The sequence below is a fragment of the Salmo trutta genome, chromosome 22, assembly GCF_901001165.1.
Source record: "Salmo trutta chromosome 22, fSalTru1.1, whole genome shotgun sequence".
Taxonomy (NCBI): domain Eukaryota; kingdom Metazoa; phylum Chordata; class Actinopteri; order Salmoniformes; family Salmonidae; genus Salmo; species Salmo trutta.
Window position 1 is genome coordinate 19,211,206 of NC_042978.1, and position 19,099 is coordinate 19,230,304.

General features: G+C 42.6%; 1 protein-coding gene across 4 annotated transcripts in view; it reads right to left on the reverse strand.

Annotated features, from left to right (window-relative positions):
• Positions 1 to 19,099, reverse strand: part of sema6bb (sema domain, transmembrane domain (TM), and cytoplasmic domain, (semaphorin) 6Bb) — a 131,119-nt gene that overhangs the window by 55,167 nt on the left and 56,853 nt on the right. For all 4 annotated transcript variants that reach the window (XM_029707086.1, XM_029707085.1, XM_029707084.1 and 1 more), the window contains exons 2-5: positions 8,209 to 8,335; positions 6,817 to 6,931; positions 3,082 to 3,142; positions 2,888 to 2,950 (exon numbers count right to left, since the gene is read on the reverse strand). In XM_029707086.1, the coding sequence (XP_029562946.1) occupies positions 2,888 to 2,950; positions 3,082 to 3,142; positions 6,817 to 6,931; positions 8,209 to 8,314 (345 nt within the window). In that variant the 5' untranslated portion in view covers positions 8,315 to 8,335. The remainder of the gene's footprint in view (positions 1 to 2,887; positions 2,951 to 3,081; positions 3,143 to 6,816; positions 6,932 to 8,208; positions 8,336 to 19,099) is intronic.

Sequence of the window (19,099 nt, forward strand, 5' to 3'; positions counted from 1 at the left end):
TAAGTGTTCCCTTTATTTTTTTGAGCAGTGTATATATTTCTATAATCTACTATCTCAAAATGTTCACGTAGTGTGACTTGCATATCTCAAAATGTTGACTTACATATGTCAACATTTTGAGATAGTATCGACATAAAAAAAGATTTAGATGCACTATTGTAAAGTGGTTGTTCCACTGGATATCTTAAGGTGAATGCACCAATTTGTAAGTCGCTCTGGATAAGAGCGTCTGCTAAATGACTTAAAAAAAAATAATAATAATAAAGAATGGCCTTCCATAGTTTTCTGTAGCTCAGCTCAGCTCAGCCTGCAAGTGGCAGCTTCAGCGAAATGTCTGTACATTTCAGCTGTTTCAAAAACCTTGCTCTGCTATTACCATTTATACTGTGGGAGTGTTGCGCTCAATGAGACAATTCTGTTCACACTGCCCTGCTGGGAGGGGCCAACTTTTGAGCGAGAGGTGATCATTTCACAAGTTTACACAATAGTACTGTCTCTCGAGATTTGATGCCTCTCGAGAACCTCCCAAAAATGTCCCTTTGCTATCGTCAATGTGAAAACGGGCTAAGATTCTACCAACTTAGCACAACTCTTTGGGCAACATACTGTATGTCTATTGTTTTTGTCAAAACTGCTCAAGCTCAGAAAACTTGGTTGGGAGTCATTGATCGATAGCAATATTCAAACCTTCAGGACTGAGACTGGACCACTCAGGAACACTTAACAACTCTTGGACAGCCATTCTGTTGTGTCTTTGTCATTAAAATGTCTGTAATTGTCTCACTGAAAAATAAAAAACTATCCCAGGGTTAGGTTTTCAGAAGACATAGGAAGGTTTTCCTGTAATGTTTTACCTGGGTTTGCTCCTTTCATATTTGTTTTGATCCTGACAAACTCCCCAGTCCCTGTTGGTGAGAAGCATACCGATAACATAATGCTGCCACTACAATACAGAGGGTTTATTTTTCCCTCTTTGTCTTACAGTATTACTTAAAGTACTTGTTGCAAACAGAATGTATGATTTGGAGTGGATTTATTTTATTTTTTTACACAGGCTTCCTTCTTTTCATTTTGTCATACAGGCCAGTGATGTGGAGTGAATGCAATGTTGTTGATTCTCTGTATTTTCAGGTATAGCATCATGTTATGGGCATGCTTGTCACCGGCAGGGACTGGGGAGTTTGTCATGATTAAAATAAATATGAAAGCACGGCCCAGGTAAAAAGTTAGAGGAAAACCCACCGTAGTCTTCTGAAAACCTAACCCTGGGATAGTGGGACAATTACACACATTTAAATGCCAAAAACACACCAGAGGCTTTCCTGAATAGTCCAGTCTCAGTCTGACTTAAATCTGCTTGAGAACCAGAGACAAGATTTGAGTATTAGTGTCCATCAATGATTCCCAAACAAATTTACTGAGGTTGAGCAATTTTGACATAAATAATGGATATATGTTGCCCTAAGAGATGTGGAAGGTTGGTAGAATCTTATTAAAAAAGATTCACAGATGCTAATAGCTTTTAATGGTGCTTCCACCAAGTGTTAACTCAGGGTGTGAAGACATATGCAATCAACACATCTTCATTTAAAATGTATATATATATATATATATATATATATATATATATATATATATATATATATATATATATATATATATATATATATATATATATATATATATAGGTTGTGTAGATTGGTAGAAAAAAACTGGTAGAAAAAAATCCAATGTAATCCCTTTTAAGATTTATTTTTAAGGCGTCAAAATGTGAAGACTGTGTGTTGACTTTCACTTTAGCTCTGTATTTGACCTATTTATTTTATACAGTCATTTCAGCTCATCTTTATCAAGGGTGTCAATAATTTTGGACCGCACTGTACAGTACGTGTGTGTGTGTGTGTGTGTGTGTGTGTGTGTGTGTGTGTGTGTGTGTGTGTGTGTGTGTGTGTGTGTGTGTGTGTGTGTGTGAAGGCCAGGCCACAGAGATCAGGATGAGGGGCCTGGTGCTCTTATCTCTGCCTTATTTCCGTGTGACTCACTGCATTACCACAGTCATTAGGGCCAGGATGGCCTTTTATTCTTCTCAGTCAGGCCTGTGGCCCCCCTTAGGGGCATGCAGGTGGGACTGACTCCCCCTCTCTCCCCCATACCCGTCTTTGTTTCCTCCACCTCCCTCTCCCCATTCTCCATTGTGCCTTTGTCTCGGGGTGTCTCACACAGATTTGATGTCAGGTGTTATTTTCAGTGTTAAATCAGTCATTTTTTCTGCCTGGTGGGGCTCAACCTGGACTGCCTTCACTCCCCTTACTTTCCCACACAGACACCTTTCAATAATTCTCTGGTCGGTTGGTGTGTGAGCTGGGGTAATGTGTTTGAAGTCAGACAGGAAGGCACTGATCCGCTATGTGGTGGCTGGGAGAGAGAAGGGCTGAGGAGAGAGAGTGGGTGTGTGAGAGATAGCTGAGGTAGTCATGCGTGGGTTGGGTTGACTGTGGGGACTGTTTCACTGTTCATTCTTCACCACATCTCAGCTCACCTCCTTGGTTTCACTGCTCCCCTCCATTTTGTGAGGGCACACACCGCAACTGGAATGTTTGCGGGGCAGCCATGTTTGTAAAGGGTGGGAGGGACGGACCTGTGAAGTGTGTAATGATTTAGGTGAGCAGGAACACTGGGGTGACACATGGTCGTGCCCCCTCCACTAGGTAGAGCCAGCAGGATGCCAGTCAAACCGTTGGCACCATGAATGCCCTGCTCCAGGTGGCAAAGTGGGGCCTGTGCCATGTTTCAGTGTGTGTTTGTGTGTGTGCGTGTGTGCATGTGTACAAATCTGTAAGTGTGTGTGTGTGTCTGTGTGTGCGCGATGATGCATTCCCCAGCCCACCTCATGCTTGCCCTTCATTCGGCAGGTCCTGATGTCATTTTTGTTGGACTCCCATGTTCTCTTCTACAACAGACAGACACAGAGAGGACAGAGGACAGAGTAGTTAGCCACAGACAGTCCAACAGTGTCAGTTAAGCTGGTCAGATAGTACTGTAAGACGTCACTGAGGTGTGAGTGCATGGAGAGGGCCTCACCTTACTGTAGAACATCTCGTCTCCCGCCACATTGTCCAGCTCCACACGGAAAAGGTCATCTCTGACAGACAAAGAGCATGGCAGTGAGCCAACAGTAAGACAAAGCTAAGTCTTAGACAGGCACTCAACTGCAGTCCACATGCTCTTGCACATAATGCCTCTACAAATACTCTACTGTCCTATGGACAATTCTGGACATGCTACAGAATAATGATTGGAGAAAATGTAAGAATCCACATCATCTTTGTCTGTTCATACACTGTAGGCTATGACATATGTGGGCTATATCTATGCAACATTTTACAATCAAATCTGAATAAAACAGATTTGTATTCAGTTCTGTATAATGTGGTTCTGTAATGTGATGCATTTCAGGCTATGGGTGATGAATAAAAATGTAGAATTGCATAATAAGAACTCGTTTTTTCCCCTTGGTTTTGTTTAGTCTCATTTGAGTTGACAAAATGTGGTTTTGCTGGGAGGCCTGAATTCTCCATATCTGTCTCACTTGGGAAGAAATTTAATTAATAGATGATTTAATCAAGCAGTTTGCCCGCGTTCATAACCCACCCCCACACAGCAGCATACAATGCCAATGAGAGGACCCATCATATAATACCATCTCCATGCATTCACGCTACTCACTGCCCCGCACTGCACTCACTGCTAATGCATTAATCATTCTTGTATAACCTTGTCGTGCCTGTGAAAGTGTCTTTGGAATCTGAGTTAGTGTCTTCCTTAAGGTTCCTACCCTAACAGCTGATGTTGCATATTGATAAAGGACCTGTATTTACCATGAATAAGATGGAGGCTCATGCTGTGCTGAGCTCCTTTCAGACACCAGGCATTGAATGTTCTAATCTGTAGATCTGCCATAGCTTGTACTGCAGCAGTATCGATCTTATCTCCTAGATCCTGCTCTGCCTCCCATCGGCATTGCTCTGCCTTACTCCTCTCATCAGCAGAAGGCAGGATCTCTCTGAGTGTTTGTGTGTGTGTCAGAGTTTGCATGCATGTGTGCGTGTGCGTGTCAGAGTGTGCGTGCATGTGTGTGTGTGTGTGTGTGTGTGTCTCTGGTGAAGGGAACAGGGTAAGCCTTAGCGCTACTCTAGTGAATTATTCACTGGTGGCTCCTCTAGGTTTGTTAAATGATTCCCTCCCTAGGTTACCTCCCTCACGATGCAGGACATGGCTAAGTAGTGTGGATAGAATTACTATACACTTACTCTGTGCCTCGCTCATTGGGCTGAGTCAAAGTTTAAGCAGGCTACAAACATTGAAGTAGAGCAGTTTGTGTGGCATAATCACATCTAGAGCACTTCAGCCCTGTCCAGTATTAACATATGAAAATGTGAACAGGCCTCCTAGTCGGTGTGGTGAGCAGCCAAGGCTGCTGTGGTTTGAAGAGGTTTGAAGATTGTTCTGCTGTCTCTCCTATCTGACTCTGTCTCCATCTCTGCCTTACTGTTGCATTTTACATTGTTCATATTGCAGGATGCTCAGAAGGCAGGCTGGGCCGTCAATCTCCTTGACAACCACTCATAATTCTTCTGACTGGTATTTGAAGACCTGCAAATTGAGTTAACAGATATGTGTGGATCGCCACTCGTATTTATAGGCAAGAACCCTGTGAACTGTCCAAAATTGACAAAAAAATACTTATTTTTGGGCCGTTCAGACACTGAGCATCTCTGAGCCTTTCTGAATCGGCAGACACTGACTTTGCAGAGAACGCCACACAAATAGATGAAACTGAAAACAAACTGAGAAACAAACGGAGCCTCGCTTTGTAGAAAACCGCAGGTTATCTAGCTCAAAACGTTCAAAACTAAAGACTTATTTTACAGGAGCTACATTTTTTATATTTCTGGCACAGATTGCAGGACGCTCTTAAAGGTGTACACACCAATTAATCATCATGAGTAAGGGACTATGCAAACTATGTAAATAGTTCAAATCAACAGTATTTAATCTATAAAAATGTTTTTCACAGAAAATCGATGATTTGCAGTATGGATCAGATTAGATTGAGGTCATTACCACTAAATAAATTAATAGAGACATTTTAGGTGTGCAACAGAATGTTTTATCCCATCAAGGTATCCCTACACTACAAAAAGGTTTATGAACCACTGCTCTAGATGACCCCCCCCGGTGACCTCTGAGGTCAGTGTCTCTCCACGGCCACGGTCACGACCAGTGGCTCTGCTCACTCTCACTCTTCAGCCTCTAATGGAGAGATATATTCTACTTCCTCCCTCCTGCTGCATATGGTAAAATCATCTTACGGTTTGCCACAATTGCAAACCAATTAATCATGTATTGGCCACGTTCCTTGGTAACCTCTCTCTTCTTCGGGTGAACACTGCTCAATTGCTTTATTTGTGTGGATTAGTCCAGTGGATCTGGAGCTGTGTGACAGGTTCAGGGAGTCCACACATCTGATTACAGAGTGGAGAACGCTGGTGCGCGGTTAGCTAATACAGTACAGAGACTAGGTGTGGGTACTCTCTCTCTCCCCCTCTCTCTTTCTTTCCCTCCCTCTCTCTCCATCTGTCATCAGCCAGTAAATGGGAGAGGACAGAGTGACAGAGCGGTGGTAGCTTCCCACGAGTACTTGGGGCTCGGGCAGGGCTTTAATAGTCCTTGCAGTATGAACACCTATGCTAATGGTGACAGGATTTGGGCTCATTGGAGCCTCTTATCAGGCTAGCCACTCTGCTACAGCTTTCAACCAATCAGCCGGCCTCCCCACAGGTACTCCCCAAAGGTGCCTTCGCACTTTTAAATCTCTCACTGCTTGGCACTCGGCTGCCCAGCTCAACACACACACCATCACAGAAACAGGTGCGCACACACACACACACACACACACACACACACACACACACACAGTCAGGCAAAATAAATCCCCTGCTTTCCAATCAGATTACTTTCTGTCGGTACTGCGAAGACTGCCATTAACCACTACTTATGTAGAAATATATAAATATACATCGTTGTTACAACGGTAGCGTTCTCGTCCCATAAAGCTATTGGATTTCACTATCATCCGGTTCACTGCGACATAGGCATTAGTTTACCTTTTCTATCCTGTAACAGCGGTACTAAAAGATGTGTCAAAGTGTCTCCTGGATGTGGTTACGTTTTATCACTAACCTGCAGTCAGACAGGCAGCAGTGACTATAGCCCTCCCGTATTTTGGCTTTAGGTTTTTATTATTAGGCTGTGTAGCCAGAGTGTCTGGAGCCAAATGCTGCAGGAATTTACATATTTATTATTAGGCCTCTGGATTTGAAGTTAGAGAAACGCCAAAGGCCATAGATCGGGTCATTTCATGACCCAGTATGGGGCTTCTAATTGGGGATGTATATGGCCTAGCTACCTCCTCTGCTGTAACCACCACCATATGTCTGCCCTACATGGACACACATATATATATATATATATATTTATGAGTTTTAATAAGTTCCCAGTAATACGGAGATTGTCTGTGACATTAAGTCATCTTTTGGAGAATTAGAAGAAGATTGATTTGCGTTTTCTACTTCTGGTTGGCTCCTGGTTAGAGAGGGCAGACAACATGACTTCCTCAACCTGTGTGACCTCTGGTCCGACCCCACCCACCACAGATTACTGCATTTACTTGAATATGTGACTGAGGATACACCGACAATGCAGGGTTATAAAAGATGGCTGAATACATTTGGTTGCTTGTGGCTAGAAACATACCTGGCTCCAATGTAGAGGGTCCGGTTCACCTTGAGGACTCTCTGAATATGCAGTGGCTCCTGTCTCAGGGATGAACGATGTGGCCGACCCAGAAACACTGGGTACCGGTGAACCACTGTTTAGAGAGAGAGAGAGAGAGAGAGAGAGAGAGAGAGAGAGAGAGAGAGAGAGAGAGAGAGAGAGAGAAGAGAGAGAGAAGAGAGAAAGAGAAAGAGAAAGAGAAAGAGAGAGAGAGAGAGAGAGAGAGAGAGAGAGAGAGAGAGAGAGAGAGAGAGAGAGAGAGAGAGAGAGAGAGAGAAAGAGAGAGAGAGAGAGAGAGAGAGAGAGAGAGAAGAGAGAGAGAGAGAGAGAGAGAGGGGGGAAGGGAGGATGAGAGAGAGGGATGAGAGAGAGGGATGAGAGAAAAGGAAGAGAGAGGGATGAGAAATAAAAAGAGAGTTACATCACCTTCCTATCATGATAGTAGTTCTCTAGGGGGTGAGCGGAGAGGGGAGAGAGCAGAGGGAGGACACAGGGGAGGGAGATCCATACATCAGCTGGGTTACCATGGGAGACAGGATCTGCCAGCTCTCATTGGCCGCTTCCTTTTTCTGCTATGTCCTTCCACTATTCTGTCCATCTCTGTTCCCCATCTACCCATCCCAGATAAAGGCCTAGACTGCTGCCTCTATATGAGACTGAGTAAAGAAAAACCTCTCTTCCTCCTTCTTCTGTGTCCTGTCCTCCCACTAGTCTGTCCATATCTATTCTGTCCATATCTATTCTGTCCATATCTCTAATCTACCCATCTTCTGCCCTAATCATGCAGGACTTCAGAGACCCTTCTGGTCCTACGTATTAGCATTGATAGCCTGAGAATGGTCTGAATTCAGCTGGGAGGTGTTTGGAAGACACTATTGAGTTGTGATCAATCATAGTCAGCTCTGTTCTGGTCTGAAGGAGGCTCAGAGTCTGGCCGTCTGTGGGATCGGTCTGACCTCAATCCTGACTCTGACCTCACACCCACACAACTCACTGACTGCCCTACTCCTCACACCACGCATGTCAGCCCTGACCTCGCTCTTACAAGCTACACCCTGCGTGTGAGACTCTAACCCTACTTCCATAACCTACACCCTTATACTACTCCACACCTTCCGTGTGAGGCCCTGACTCTTTTTGACCTGATTTCAGAGCTGATTTCCTGGTGTTTTTACAGTCTTTTATGTCCAACAATGAAAATGAAAAACAAAAAATATATATACAATATCTTTGGCTCAGAAACCTCTGGGGACCAAAGAAAACCGCCAGCGGGCCAAATTCGGCCCACAGGCCGCCAGTTGGGGAACCCTGCTGTACAACCTGTGAGTGAGAATAAACCCATACATACTGAGTATGAGAGAGAGGTGTTACCTTCAATGGAGATAAAGTTCAGAGGCCCCGGTTCCTCCGGAAACGCAGAGCTGGCCAATCGGAGGAGCCAGAACAACAGGAAGAAGGGTGATGCCAGGGTTGACATGGCGGCAGCAAAATACAGCGTCTGTGAAGATAAAGAGCAAGACAGAGAGCAGTCAGTCAGATTAAGCCGTAACAGTGACAGAGCAGTACACACACACCTAGTGTGACAGACTCACACTACCACGCACTACACACACTGACTGACTGTCCAGACAAAGCAGGTACCCTATCTGCATTCCCACAACATCTCTCCCTACAGCTGGACAGAGTCAGCCTGAATAGTCTGATCACTGGGGGAGAGCAGAGATCTGACCACAGGAGCCCAATGACACATGAGACACAGTGGAGGAAGGGTGGTTTACAACAAGAGGGCAGTAGATGGAGAGACAGAGAAAGAGAGAGGGAGTGAGGAGAAAAAAAGGAGAAACAGACAGACAGGAAGAGAAAGAGAGACGCATATATAGAGACAGGGAGAAGTGGGAGAGTGAGGCGTGTCAGGTGACTGTTTACTCAAATTAAGATGAGATAGTACTTTATTAGATCTTTGGCAGTTGGTAAACGGCAGGTATTTTCTTATGAAGCCGTACTACAGCAGCTTGAGTAATAAGGAGAGGATGGGAGAGGATGTAATGCACATGAAAATACAAATGATAGCCAAATTAAGTTAATGCACTCAATCCATCGAGAAAACTACTCCTGCACTTAGGAGGAGGAAAGCCTTGGGGATTGCTATTGACTGTTGTCATAAACCTCAAACCCCATCACAGAGCAGAACAGAGCCACTCTTAGTGCTGGAGGTAAAGTACATTGTGTAGTGTCTCTTTATTATGTATAATAGACATAGCACTCTCCATGCTTATCATCGCATCCATCTCTGCCTCTCTTCCTGGATGATTATGCTTCTGTTCTTTTCACATAAAAGCTGAGCGTGACGATGTTAGCAAAAATGTGTCACCGGAACAAAAATGTGTCACCTGAACAAAACATGAACTATTCAAAAATGAAAAGGATGCCACTTCTTTAGCTTTTTACATTATTACTGTTTATACAGTCAATAATTTGCTTTGAAAATCTAAACAAAACGCTGTCAGTCACAGTGTCTGGCAGCACAAACAAATGATTGAATGCTTGGGTATTATTCAGTGGTGTAGTGCTGTAGCCATTATCACATTTGAATCTTCAAGGTTGGATTTCTTTATTCAAAACCCTTTTCATATTTTACTGTGGTTACAAACACATTGTATTGACATACTATAGATGCAAATAAGGGCACTTTCATACAGGGGCGTCATGCACCCATTATTTTAGAGGGGGCATGAAATACTTGAAGATGGATTTTTTTCCTGCAATCTATAGCCATAATCATTATGCCTAATTATATGTAAAACATATGTCTATTTTCTGCATAGGTTATCAAGCATACCTCTTTACCTGTTCAGTTGTCATTTAATTAATGATTATTTAATAACTTTTATGCCTTAGGAGTTTAGTACAACTGTCACACTGGTATATAGTATTATAACCCAATAACTAAACACATTTTGGGCCTACTTAGTAGTTGCGGAGCATCTTTAAAAATTGTTTAGTACAGTGTTTCCGCTGTAGTCATTTAGTTGTGGTGCTGCACTATTCAGTCCCTCCAGGATTCAGCGATTACATTATTCAATGCAAAAATCAATTAATCAGCACATATTATTTGAGAGCTCGCAATTTTGACCAATCCCCGCACTTTAGCGCATAAAAGGGTCCAATCAAAAGCAGGTTTGCAATTTTTACCAATTACTGCACTGTTACCATGGAAAATGGCCCAATCCAACCACAAGTCAACAAAGTTTTTTCCCCCTGGCCTGTCACCGTATTCACGTGCGAAGATGATGGGTGATTGTTGATAGCTGACAGGCAGTACAGTGAACAGAAATCAATCTCATTTGCCAACAAAAATAACAGCTAACGAGCGTGTCGCAAAATCAAGCATTTTTGGCTGCAGAAATCACAGAACAAATTTGCGAAATCCTAGAGGGACTGACTATTAGAAAAATATTTGCCGCCACGGCAAAGAAATATGGAACATGAAAATATATTTCTACGGAGGCACACTTTGAAGATGCTAGAACAGTCCACATGAACTTTTCCTCTGCAAACAAAAAGAGTAATGAATAGAAACAGACAACCCCATCGTAGAATAGTTTATCCAGTTACCTAGTCGGCTTGTTGTGTGTTCTATGAGAGAGAAATATTTCTCTCAAGTTGTGAGTGCCATAGGGAGGGAAACATGCATTCTGACAAGCAGGTAATGCACAACAATTCATAATCCAATTCTGGGGAAAATAGCCGTTTTAACGGACTTTGTTAAAAAGAGGGGGCTCCCAGCTTTCCATTCCTACTTTATTTATTTCTCAACTCCTAAATATGTGCGAACTGCACCATTTTAAACCCAGAGTTTTTAAGAGGCATGGTTAAGTACTTTACCACTCCGCAATTCAGTGTGATTGCATAGGGGACAGTGGGGCTGAATGTAACACTCGTCAATTGTAGGGTAGGCTCGTTGCAAACCAGTCTTCCCTAGATGGGAAGCCTGGGGAAGTTCCAATGCAGAAATCAACTAAAGAGGTGTCGGAACCCGGTGTAAATCAGTGATGCTTCGCAACATGTCAAACCAATCAAATGCCTTGCTTAGGCGGAGCTCCAAAGGTGTTCACCAGATTAGTACTGTAGGAGCAACAGTGAGGACTAAACAGGTCAACAAAACAAGCACTGGTGACAAAATAAGTTTTCAGCACACTGGTTTTCTCAGCATTTCTGTCATTTCAAGATGAGCTAAAGCAAGAGGGCAGAAATGGTCTACAATGCTGACCATATCAATATTTTTATTTAGACATTTCTGAAGTGATATTTGGCTAAAGGACACTGTAGCATGAGGGACAAGAAGTAGCTAGCCACTATGAAGTTTATTTTTTGAAAAGTCAGCTAACCTTGTAAACTACCTAGGTACAGTATAACAAACTAGCTAGCTACTAGCTAGTTAAATGTCTCTCATGGTTATAAAGAGAACAACATTTTCATAAAAACAGCATATAATTGACCTAAAAGGTTAGCTGTGTTAGCCCAGTTGTTATCTTATCAATGGTCAGTGATACATAGAGAGACAGTAGTTGCTCTATGGGAACAACTGCAATCATTCTGCAAGCAACATGACTAAAATGAATCAAATAAAATTATCCTGGTAAAATGTTAATGCCTGTAATGATCATCTCCCGTAGCCTAAATGTTGCCTGTAATGATCATCTAACGTAGCCTAAATGTTGCCTGTAATGATCATCTCCTGTAGCCTAAATGTTGCCTGTAATGATCATCTCCCGTAGCCTAAATGTTGCCTGTAATGATCATCTAACGTAGCCTAAGTGTTGCCTGTAATGATCATCTAACGTAGCCTAAGTGTTGCCTGTAATGATCATCTCCCGTAGCCTAAATGTTACCTGTAACGATCATCTCCCGTAGCCTAAATGTTACCTGTAATGATCATCTCCCGTAGCCTAAATGTTACCTGTAATGATCATCTCCCGTAGCCTAAATGTGGCCTGTAATGATCATCTCCCATAGCCTAAATGTTACCTGTAATGATCATCTCCCATAGCCTAAATGTTACCTGTAATAAACATCTCCCGTAGCCTAAATGTTACCTGTAATGATCATCTCCCGTAGCCTAAATGTTACCTGTAATGATCATCTCCCGTAGCCTAAATGTTACCTGTAATGATCATCTCCCGTAGCCTAAATGTTACCTGTAATGATCACCTCCTGTAGCCTAAATGTCATCTCCTTTTTTTCATACTGTAAATTACAAGGGTTGGATTTCCACTCAACAATTTTATATGTCAGCACTTAAAAGGCATGTACAAAATCTGGTATAGAGTTTGTCTCATATACATTGTCTACTGGTATCATTTTAAATTGAGAACATGTAAACAATGTGTGGGTTTAGCTATTATCTGCTTCAGATGGCAGATGCCCATAAGGCCAGTAATGCAATCAAACTGTAGGCCTTTGGCGGCATTGGTGATATATGCCATATGATAAGCTGCTAAATGGATTCACATAGCTCATATACTGAGAGAGAGTCACAATCAAATAAAACAGATTGGAGATCTTACAACAAGAAAAAAAGGAAATGTTGATTTGAGAAAACAACACAGAAACAAAGCCCTTCCCTTCTTTACTGCAGGATTGTGATATGTGATTAATCAACATTGACACTAGTTCATTTGGAATATTAGTTAAAACAAGTTTAAACACTTCACTTCAAATATCAACCCTTCATCACATCACTGTTGATGTGCCCTTGAGCAAGGCACTTAAACCCTAATTGCTCTGTAAGTCGCTCTGGATAAGAGCGTCTGCTAAAATTTACAAAATTTAAACTCAAATGTAGATAATTGAGTAGTAACAAGTGGGCTATTATTACTAAAGCATCACTTCATGTGAACAAAAACAACTTTGCTCCACTGATCCCTGATCTACTGGGTGAGCAGACTTATATTCCAGCCCAGTAGCAGCACACTTTATGAGCACACAACATTAGATTTGATAAGTTGAATCAGGTGTGTTATTGCTGGGCTGAAACAGAACCCTGCACACCCAGCAGACCTCCAGCAGGGTTGGCCTGCTCCAATTGTAATAGGTTTATACATTGTGTGTGATGTTTAACTATATTTTTGTATACAGCATTTGCTAACATAGGTAGGCCTACACATATAACCAATGGCACATAGGATATGCCCTTAGACTCATGGGACATTCATTGGGACCTCTCTCTTCATCTGCAAACAGGCTTTCACAGCGTTCCATATCTGAGGACAGAAAACATCAAAGAAACAGGCTTCATTTTGCTCAAATTAGACAGCACTGAATATTATGTTGCTATTATATCTCTGTCCTCAAAGTTTTCCCTTCTAGGGACCGGAACTCGATAATATTTTAATAATGTCATCCCAAAAAATTACCTGCCGAGGCTATCCAGTAGCCTAGACTCTCCCTTTACTGACAGCTGGAGCTGCAATTTCACCCTCTTCCATGGCTGTTATCTACAAATACATTTGGAGACTGTGTGACATTTAATTCACTTACCTAAACAGCTTAAACTAGCTAGCAGCTCAGTTGAGTTAGCCTACAAAGTGGCATACTGTAGCCAGCTAGCTAATAATACATTGTTTAAAGAAAAAAATACATACATTTATTTATTTACTTGAATAGGTTCTCCCACTGCCTCCATTTCTTGGGTCCTAACAAAAAGAAAATAACAGGCAATCTTCACGATATTTGCGGTGGTAGCAAAACGCAGGCAGCTGCCATGTGGACGAATGGAGACAAGGGAAAAAGTCTGTTTGTCACCAGAGCGGTTTAGAATGTGTTGTGACATTTGACTTTACCAGCATAATCCACTTACAATTTCAGTAAATATTAATCGCAGACTGTCTGCCACACTTGATCATTTGAAAACTAGCACTTGAAACTAGCATAGGTAACAACTACTGGAGGGAAAACAGTGACGCACATAACATACAGCACCCCTTCTATGGGCGTGTGGGGGGAGGGTTCTTGAAATATAACATCCAATCAAAATATCGCCGCTGGGAGCCATCTGACCATTTCAATCATTTTTGCAATACAACATTCTCCAGACCTCTAAGGGATGCGTGATAGTGACATGATTTTGTAGGTCTGGCAACACAAGACTAATTGTAGGGTAACTTGGGGTAAATCACCCGTGACTTAAATTCTGATGAGACAGATTACATTTTTTAGTTGAGCAAGAGTAGTGGCAACCAGGGAAAGTTGAAGGGGATGAAGTGGTTTCTGTGAGAAGTACAGGCAGGGGGCGTTTTACCCCAAGTTACCCTAACACATAGGCCTACATTATATTCACTGTGTTTATGCAAGTTTTTTTGAGACATAAAATTCATCAATATGATGCTAACTAGTTAATTAACCAACTAATGAATCAGCTCAATAGGGTAAATACAGACAGGCAACCCAATGCTTCAGACTATTTATTTATAGCCACTATGTTGTTATCAGTTGGGCTACAGGTGATAATGCTTATTGCTAATAGCATACCTGATAATATTGACCATGCATAGGCTATATAATTTAACCAAATCATTTGACCAATATGTTATTTGGGCTCATTCTGGAGGTGGATATGATACTTTAGATGGTGTCAGCATCATTCTTTTCCATTCATTTTGGAGTACAATGTTGTTTTTTTAAGTCAATAGAACTAAGCTTCTCAGTACTTCTACATAAAAATGATCCCTAACCCCTGCTACAACCCTGCTCTCCTCAACATTTTTCCCCACTGCTACAAATATTTCCAGAGGAAACACTGGTGTAGTCATTCATTTAACATCTGAAATATTTTAAACAGGAGCAATCTGAGGGAGCACAAAGGTGGTGTAGTCATTCATTTCACATCTGAACATTTTTAAAACAGGAGCAATCTGAGGGGGCACATGCCTTTGTGCCCCCTATGGGCATGACGCCACTGATTTCATACACTTCCCACACTCTGTCTCTCCTCAGCATAGCCACACAAGCAGCCATTGTAGAGCCATCATTATGAGGTGGTGACTCACACACAACTTTATCAGGAGATCTCATCTTAACAAGGAATTGCTCAAATTCCCCTCATTGATGTCAGAACAAGAGAAGGCCCATAACACTAATTGCTCAACACCCAAACCACAAAATTAGAGGAGGATGAGAGAGGAGAGAGTCACAAGCAGAAGAAAGGAGGTCAGAGGAGAGGAGAGAGGGAATGAGAGAGGAGGAGGAGAGAGAAATAAATGTGGAGAATGAAGAGTAGAAGTGGTAAATCGGTATTACCAGAGATTTCATTGTGTCTATTTATTAATAATGTATGACTAAATGTCAGGTTTCCCACATTTGATTAGCATAATTAGAAACTGAGGGCTGTAAGATTTCATGGGACAACAAGCTAAGCAGACACAGAAGACTTCCAGGGCCAAACGAAGCATACAGTTCCAGAGCAAAGTGTTTTCAGAATTATGACAAATAGCTGCAGTGGAGTCAATTCAGTGAACAGGGCTAGCCTTTATATGATAGTCTGTGGCCCTTACTTTAACTGTAGCCCCAGTCTACTGTAAAGGACTCCTCAGCATCCTGTAGTTGTAGGCTATACTGTATTTACTACAATCCACACACACACACACACACACACCACCAGGATTTACACATTCATTCGTCCACTCCCACAGACCCAGATCAATGTAATTACAGACATTTAGCCAGGTAATTTCCGAAATAAGTAATTAAGACATAGATCATTGGGGGTCTGAGACGGAGGGGTGGCGGCAGGCGATATCTTCAGAATGACCAACGAGGGGCCGCCACTGGCTTAGATAACAAATCACTGCGAGAATCAATGACGCCTCAAGTCTTTAGAAATTGTTAATGAGGAGTGATATTGTGCTGATAGAGCGGATAACAGAGGTCTGACAGACAGACGAAAGGAGGCAGGAAACAGGGACCAGGCATGCAGGGAGGGAGTCAGGGAGGCAGAGGGTCGAATGTGTGCAATGCAGCATCAGGCTCTGGGTAAACAAAGAGAGTAACCCTATACTCTGGGTTGAGATGCTTAGCATGCATATGGCACAGCTCATACTTGAATGCTTTTGTTCCTTATTATGGTTGCCATGGATTCCTCTCTCTTCTCTCTGCCTTACAGCCTTGGCGATAATATGTGCACTCCTGAGAAAGTGCTTCCAATACATAGCCCTGAGACACTTGTACTATAAATCACACCTTGGATTGGACAGGAAACCCAGATTATACATGTCCTTGAAAAATAAATGATAATGAAATATTTTGTGGTGTGTTACAGTATTCAGCTGCAGGAGAGCGTGTCTTATTATACAGCGGTATCACACGACAAGAGAAGCACGATCTCCACTAGGAGTAAACAGCTGAGCTCTGGTACAAAACGACAAGCACTAATGACCAGAGTGCCTTTATCTGTGATTTTTACAACCCAGCGATCTAAACTCAATACCATGGGTCAATATTTTAAATATTTTAAATAGGTCCGTGTGGCTCAGTTGGTGAAGCATGATGCTTGTAACGCTGCGGTAGTGAGTTTAATTCCCACGGGGGACCAGTACGACCCAAGTAGGAAAATTAATGCATTCACTATTGTAAGTCGATCTGGATAACAGCATCTGCTAAATGACTAAAATGTAAATGTAAAAATGTATCCAGCAGACCTTCATGGGAAAAGGGAACAGAAAAGCCTGAGCCAGTGAAAAACTGTACTCTGCTTTTCCCCACTACGAATGATTCCCTATATTGTGTGCTACAAGCCCCACTTCATAGATCTTATAGCGGCTCATTGTCACATCAGAGAGGGGAGGGTGTGCTTTATGGAGTGTGTCAAATCAATGACAGACAGCCTCATCCAGTTTGGATCGCTTTTCAAATAGCAATGAAAGTGAGAGGAGACTGATAATGAGAAGGAAGAGACGGGATGAGGAGAAAGTGAGAAAAAGAGAGAAAGCAAATGTGAAAAGTTAAGGGCAGAGAGTAAAGCAGAGAGCAGTCAACGAATCACGTTGGATATATGGAAAGTGAAGCCAAAGTATGTGAGGAATGCTTTCCTAGGTTGGAGGCTGGGAAAGTTGCTGAGAGCGGAAGAGCACAGAGCCAAGACTGGACTGATTCTTTCCTGAACACACCCTAAATCTGCTCCAGTGACCCGGGACGCTTAACCGCTCCTCCTTCTCTCCCTCCCTCCCTCCCTCCCTCCTTCTTCTCCTACCAAGGGACAAGTCAATCAGCTCAACTCTAAACACTAACCCACCAGGACACACTCCGCTCACTTACGCCTTCACGTAAAAACACTGCAGGAATCCAGTCCACTCAACCAAAACATGGCTGTTTGCATGAAGACTGATGTGACTACAGGGTCGTCCGCTAGACTTTGTGTCTATGGCAGAGGTTCCCTTTTTTGGCCCATGACCCCATGTTTGTCAACAACAACAAAAATGTGCGACCCCACCATGTAAAAAAGTGATGTAATCAATGGCCTATGTTGACATTTTTTTAAATCGGGGCTATAACAGTCTATTACAAATCAGTCTGACAGTATGCTCTTCTGTGTAGAAAATAACATCATTGTTGATGTTATTTTTCCCAAGTCTGATTTAGTGCCTGGTCTTGTCCAATCTTTTAATGTGCATTGTAGAGGGCTTGTGGCCATTGTAGAGAGAAACAGAAGACACATACATCTGATCTTTCAGTGATGGGTCATAATATTCTGTTAGCTTAAACGGTTGAAAAGAAAGATCCACATTTGTAGCGAAATGCTCGTGCTTCTAGTTCCGACAGTGCAGTAATATCTAACCATTCCACAACTACCTAATACACACAAATCTAAGTAAACCCTAGTTTGGGAAATGCTGGTCTGTGGGGTGGAACCGTGGAGAAGATACCGTAACACCAACAGATATACTGGGTGCTTTGAACGCATTCTTAGTGTGTGTCATCTTTGGAGGCAGCCATTTCCTATGCATGAGTGACAGAATATAGCTATGTTTATCTATGGAGTTGGAACTATGGGGCCGTGCATTATCATGCTGAAACATGAGGTGATGGCGGCAGATGAATGGGACGACAATGGGCCTCAAGATCTCGTCGTGGCATTCAAATTGCCATCGATAAAATGCACTGTCGTCCCACTGAAGTCAGTTACAACGCTGAACTGCAGTCAGGTCAAGACCCTGGTGAGGACGACAAGCACGCAGATGAGACGGTTTCTGACAGTTTGTGCAGAAATTCTTTGGTTGTGCAAACTGAAAGTTTAAATGGTTCAGACCATCCTGCAGCTGAAGAAGACAGATGTGGAGGTCCTGTGCTGGCGTGGTTACACGTGGTCTGCGGTTGTGAGGCCGGTTGGACGTACTGTCAAGTTCTCTAAAACGACGTTGGCGGCAGCTTATGGTAGACCATTTTTTATTTTTTTTGGCAACAACTATAGTGGACATTCCTGCAGACAGCATGCCAATTGCACGCTCCCTCAAAACTTGAGACATCTGTGGCATTGTGTTGTGGACCACACTGCACATTTTATAGTGGACTTTTATTACCCCCAGCACAAGGTGCACCTGTGTAATGATCATGCTTCTTGATAAGCCACACCTGTCAGGTGGATGGATTATCTTGGCAAAGGAGAAATGCTCACTAACAGGGTTGTAAACAATAATCTTTTTGTGCGTATGGACATTTTCTGGGATCTTTTATTTTAGCTCAGGAACCAACACTTCATATTTTTGTTCAGTATACATGGCCTCTTACAGCACGGCTACATCACTTCTTTCTCTCAGCCGCAAACCCTGGGAACTTTAGTTTCTACTAATTGTAGTTACAAGCAATCATTCTTCAGCATTTATCAGGTTGAGAGCAGAGCAAGAATTGGAGGTCATAGCTGGGTTAACATCATCTTCAACTATTTATCTTAGTACAATATACAGTATCTCACTGTTGAGGGTATGTGGTTAGCACTGAGCAGACAGAATTGCAGAGCCGTGCCTGGCGGAGTACAAAAGTAATACCTGGGCTTATTGTTGCTGAATGGAGTTATATCTCCAGGTATTACTGTAGCGGTATCTCCAGCCCTATGTCACTCCCATTAACCTTCTCACTCATCATCATTACAACTACTGTAGAGCTAGCCAGGAAGAATATGCCAATGTCTGAGAATGCCTGGAGTAGTCTGCAGCTTAATTGTGGGTCTCTGTTTCTAAGTCGTATCATCTCAAGGTGAGGAGGGTCCGAA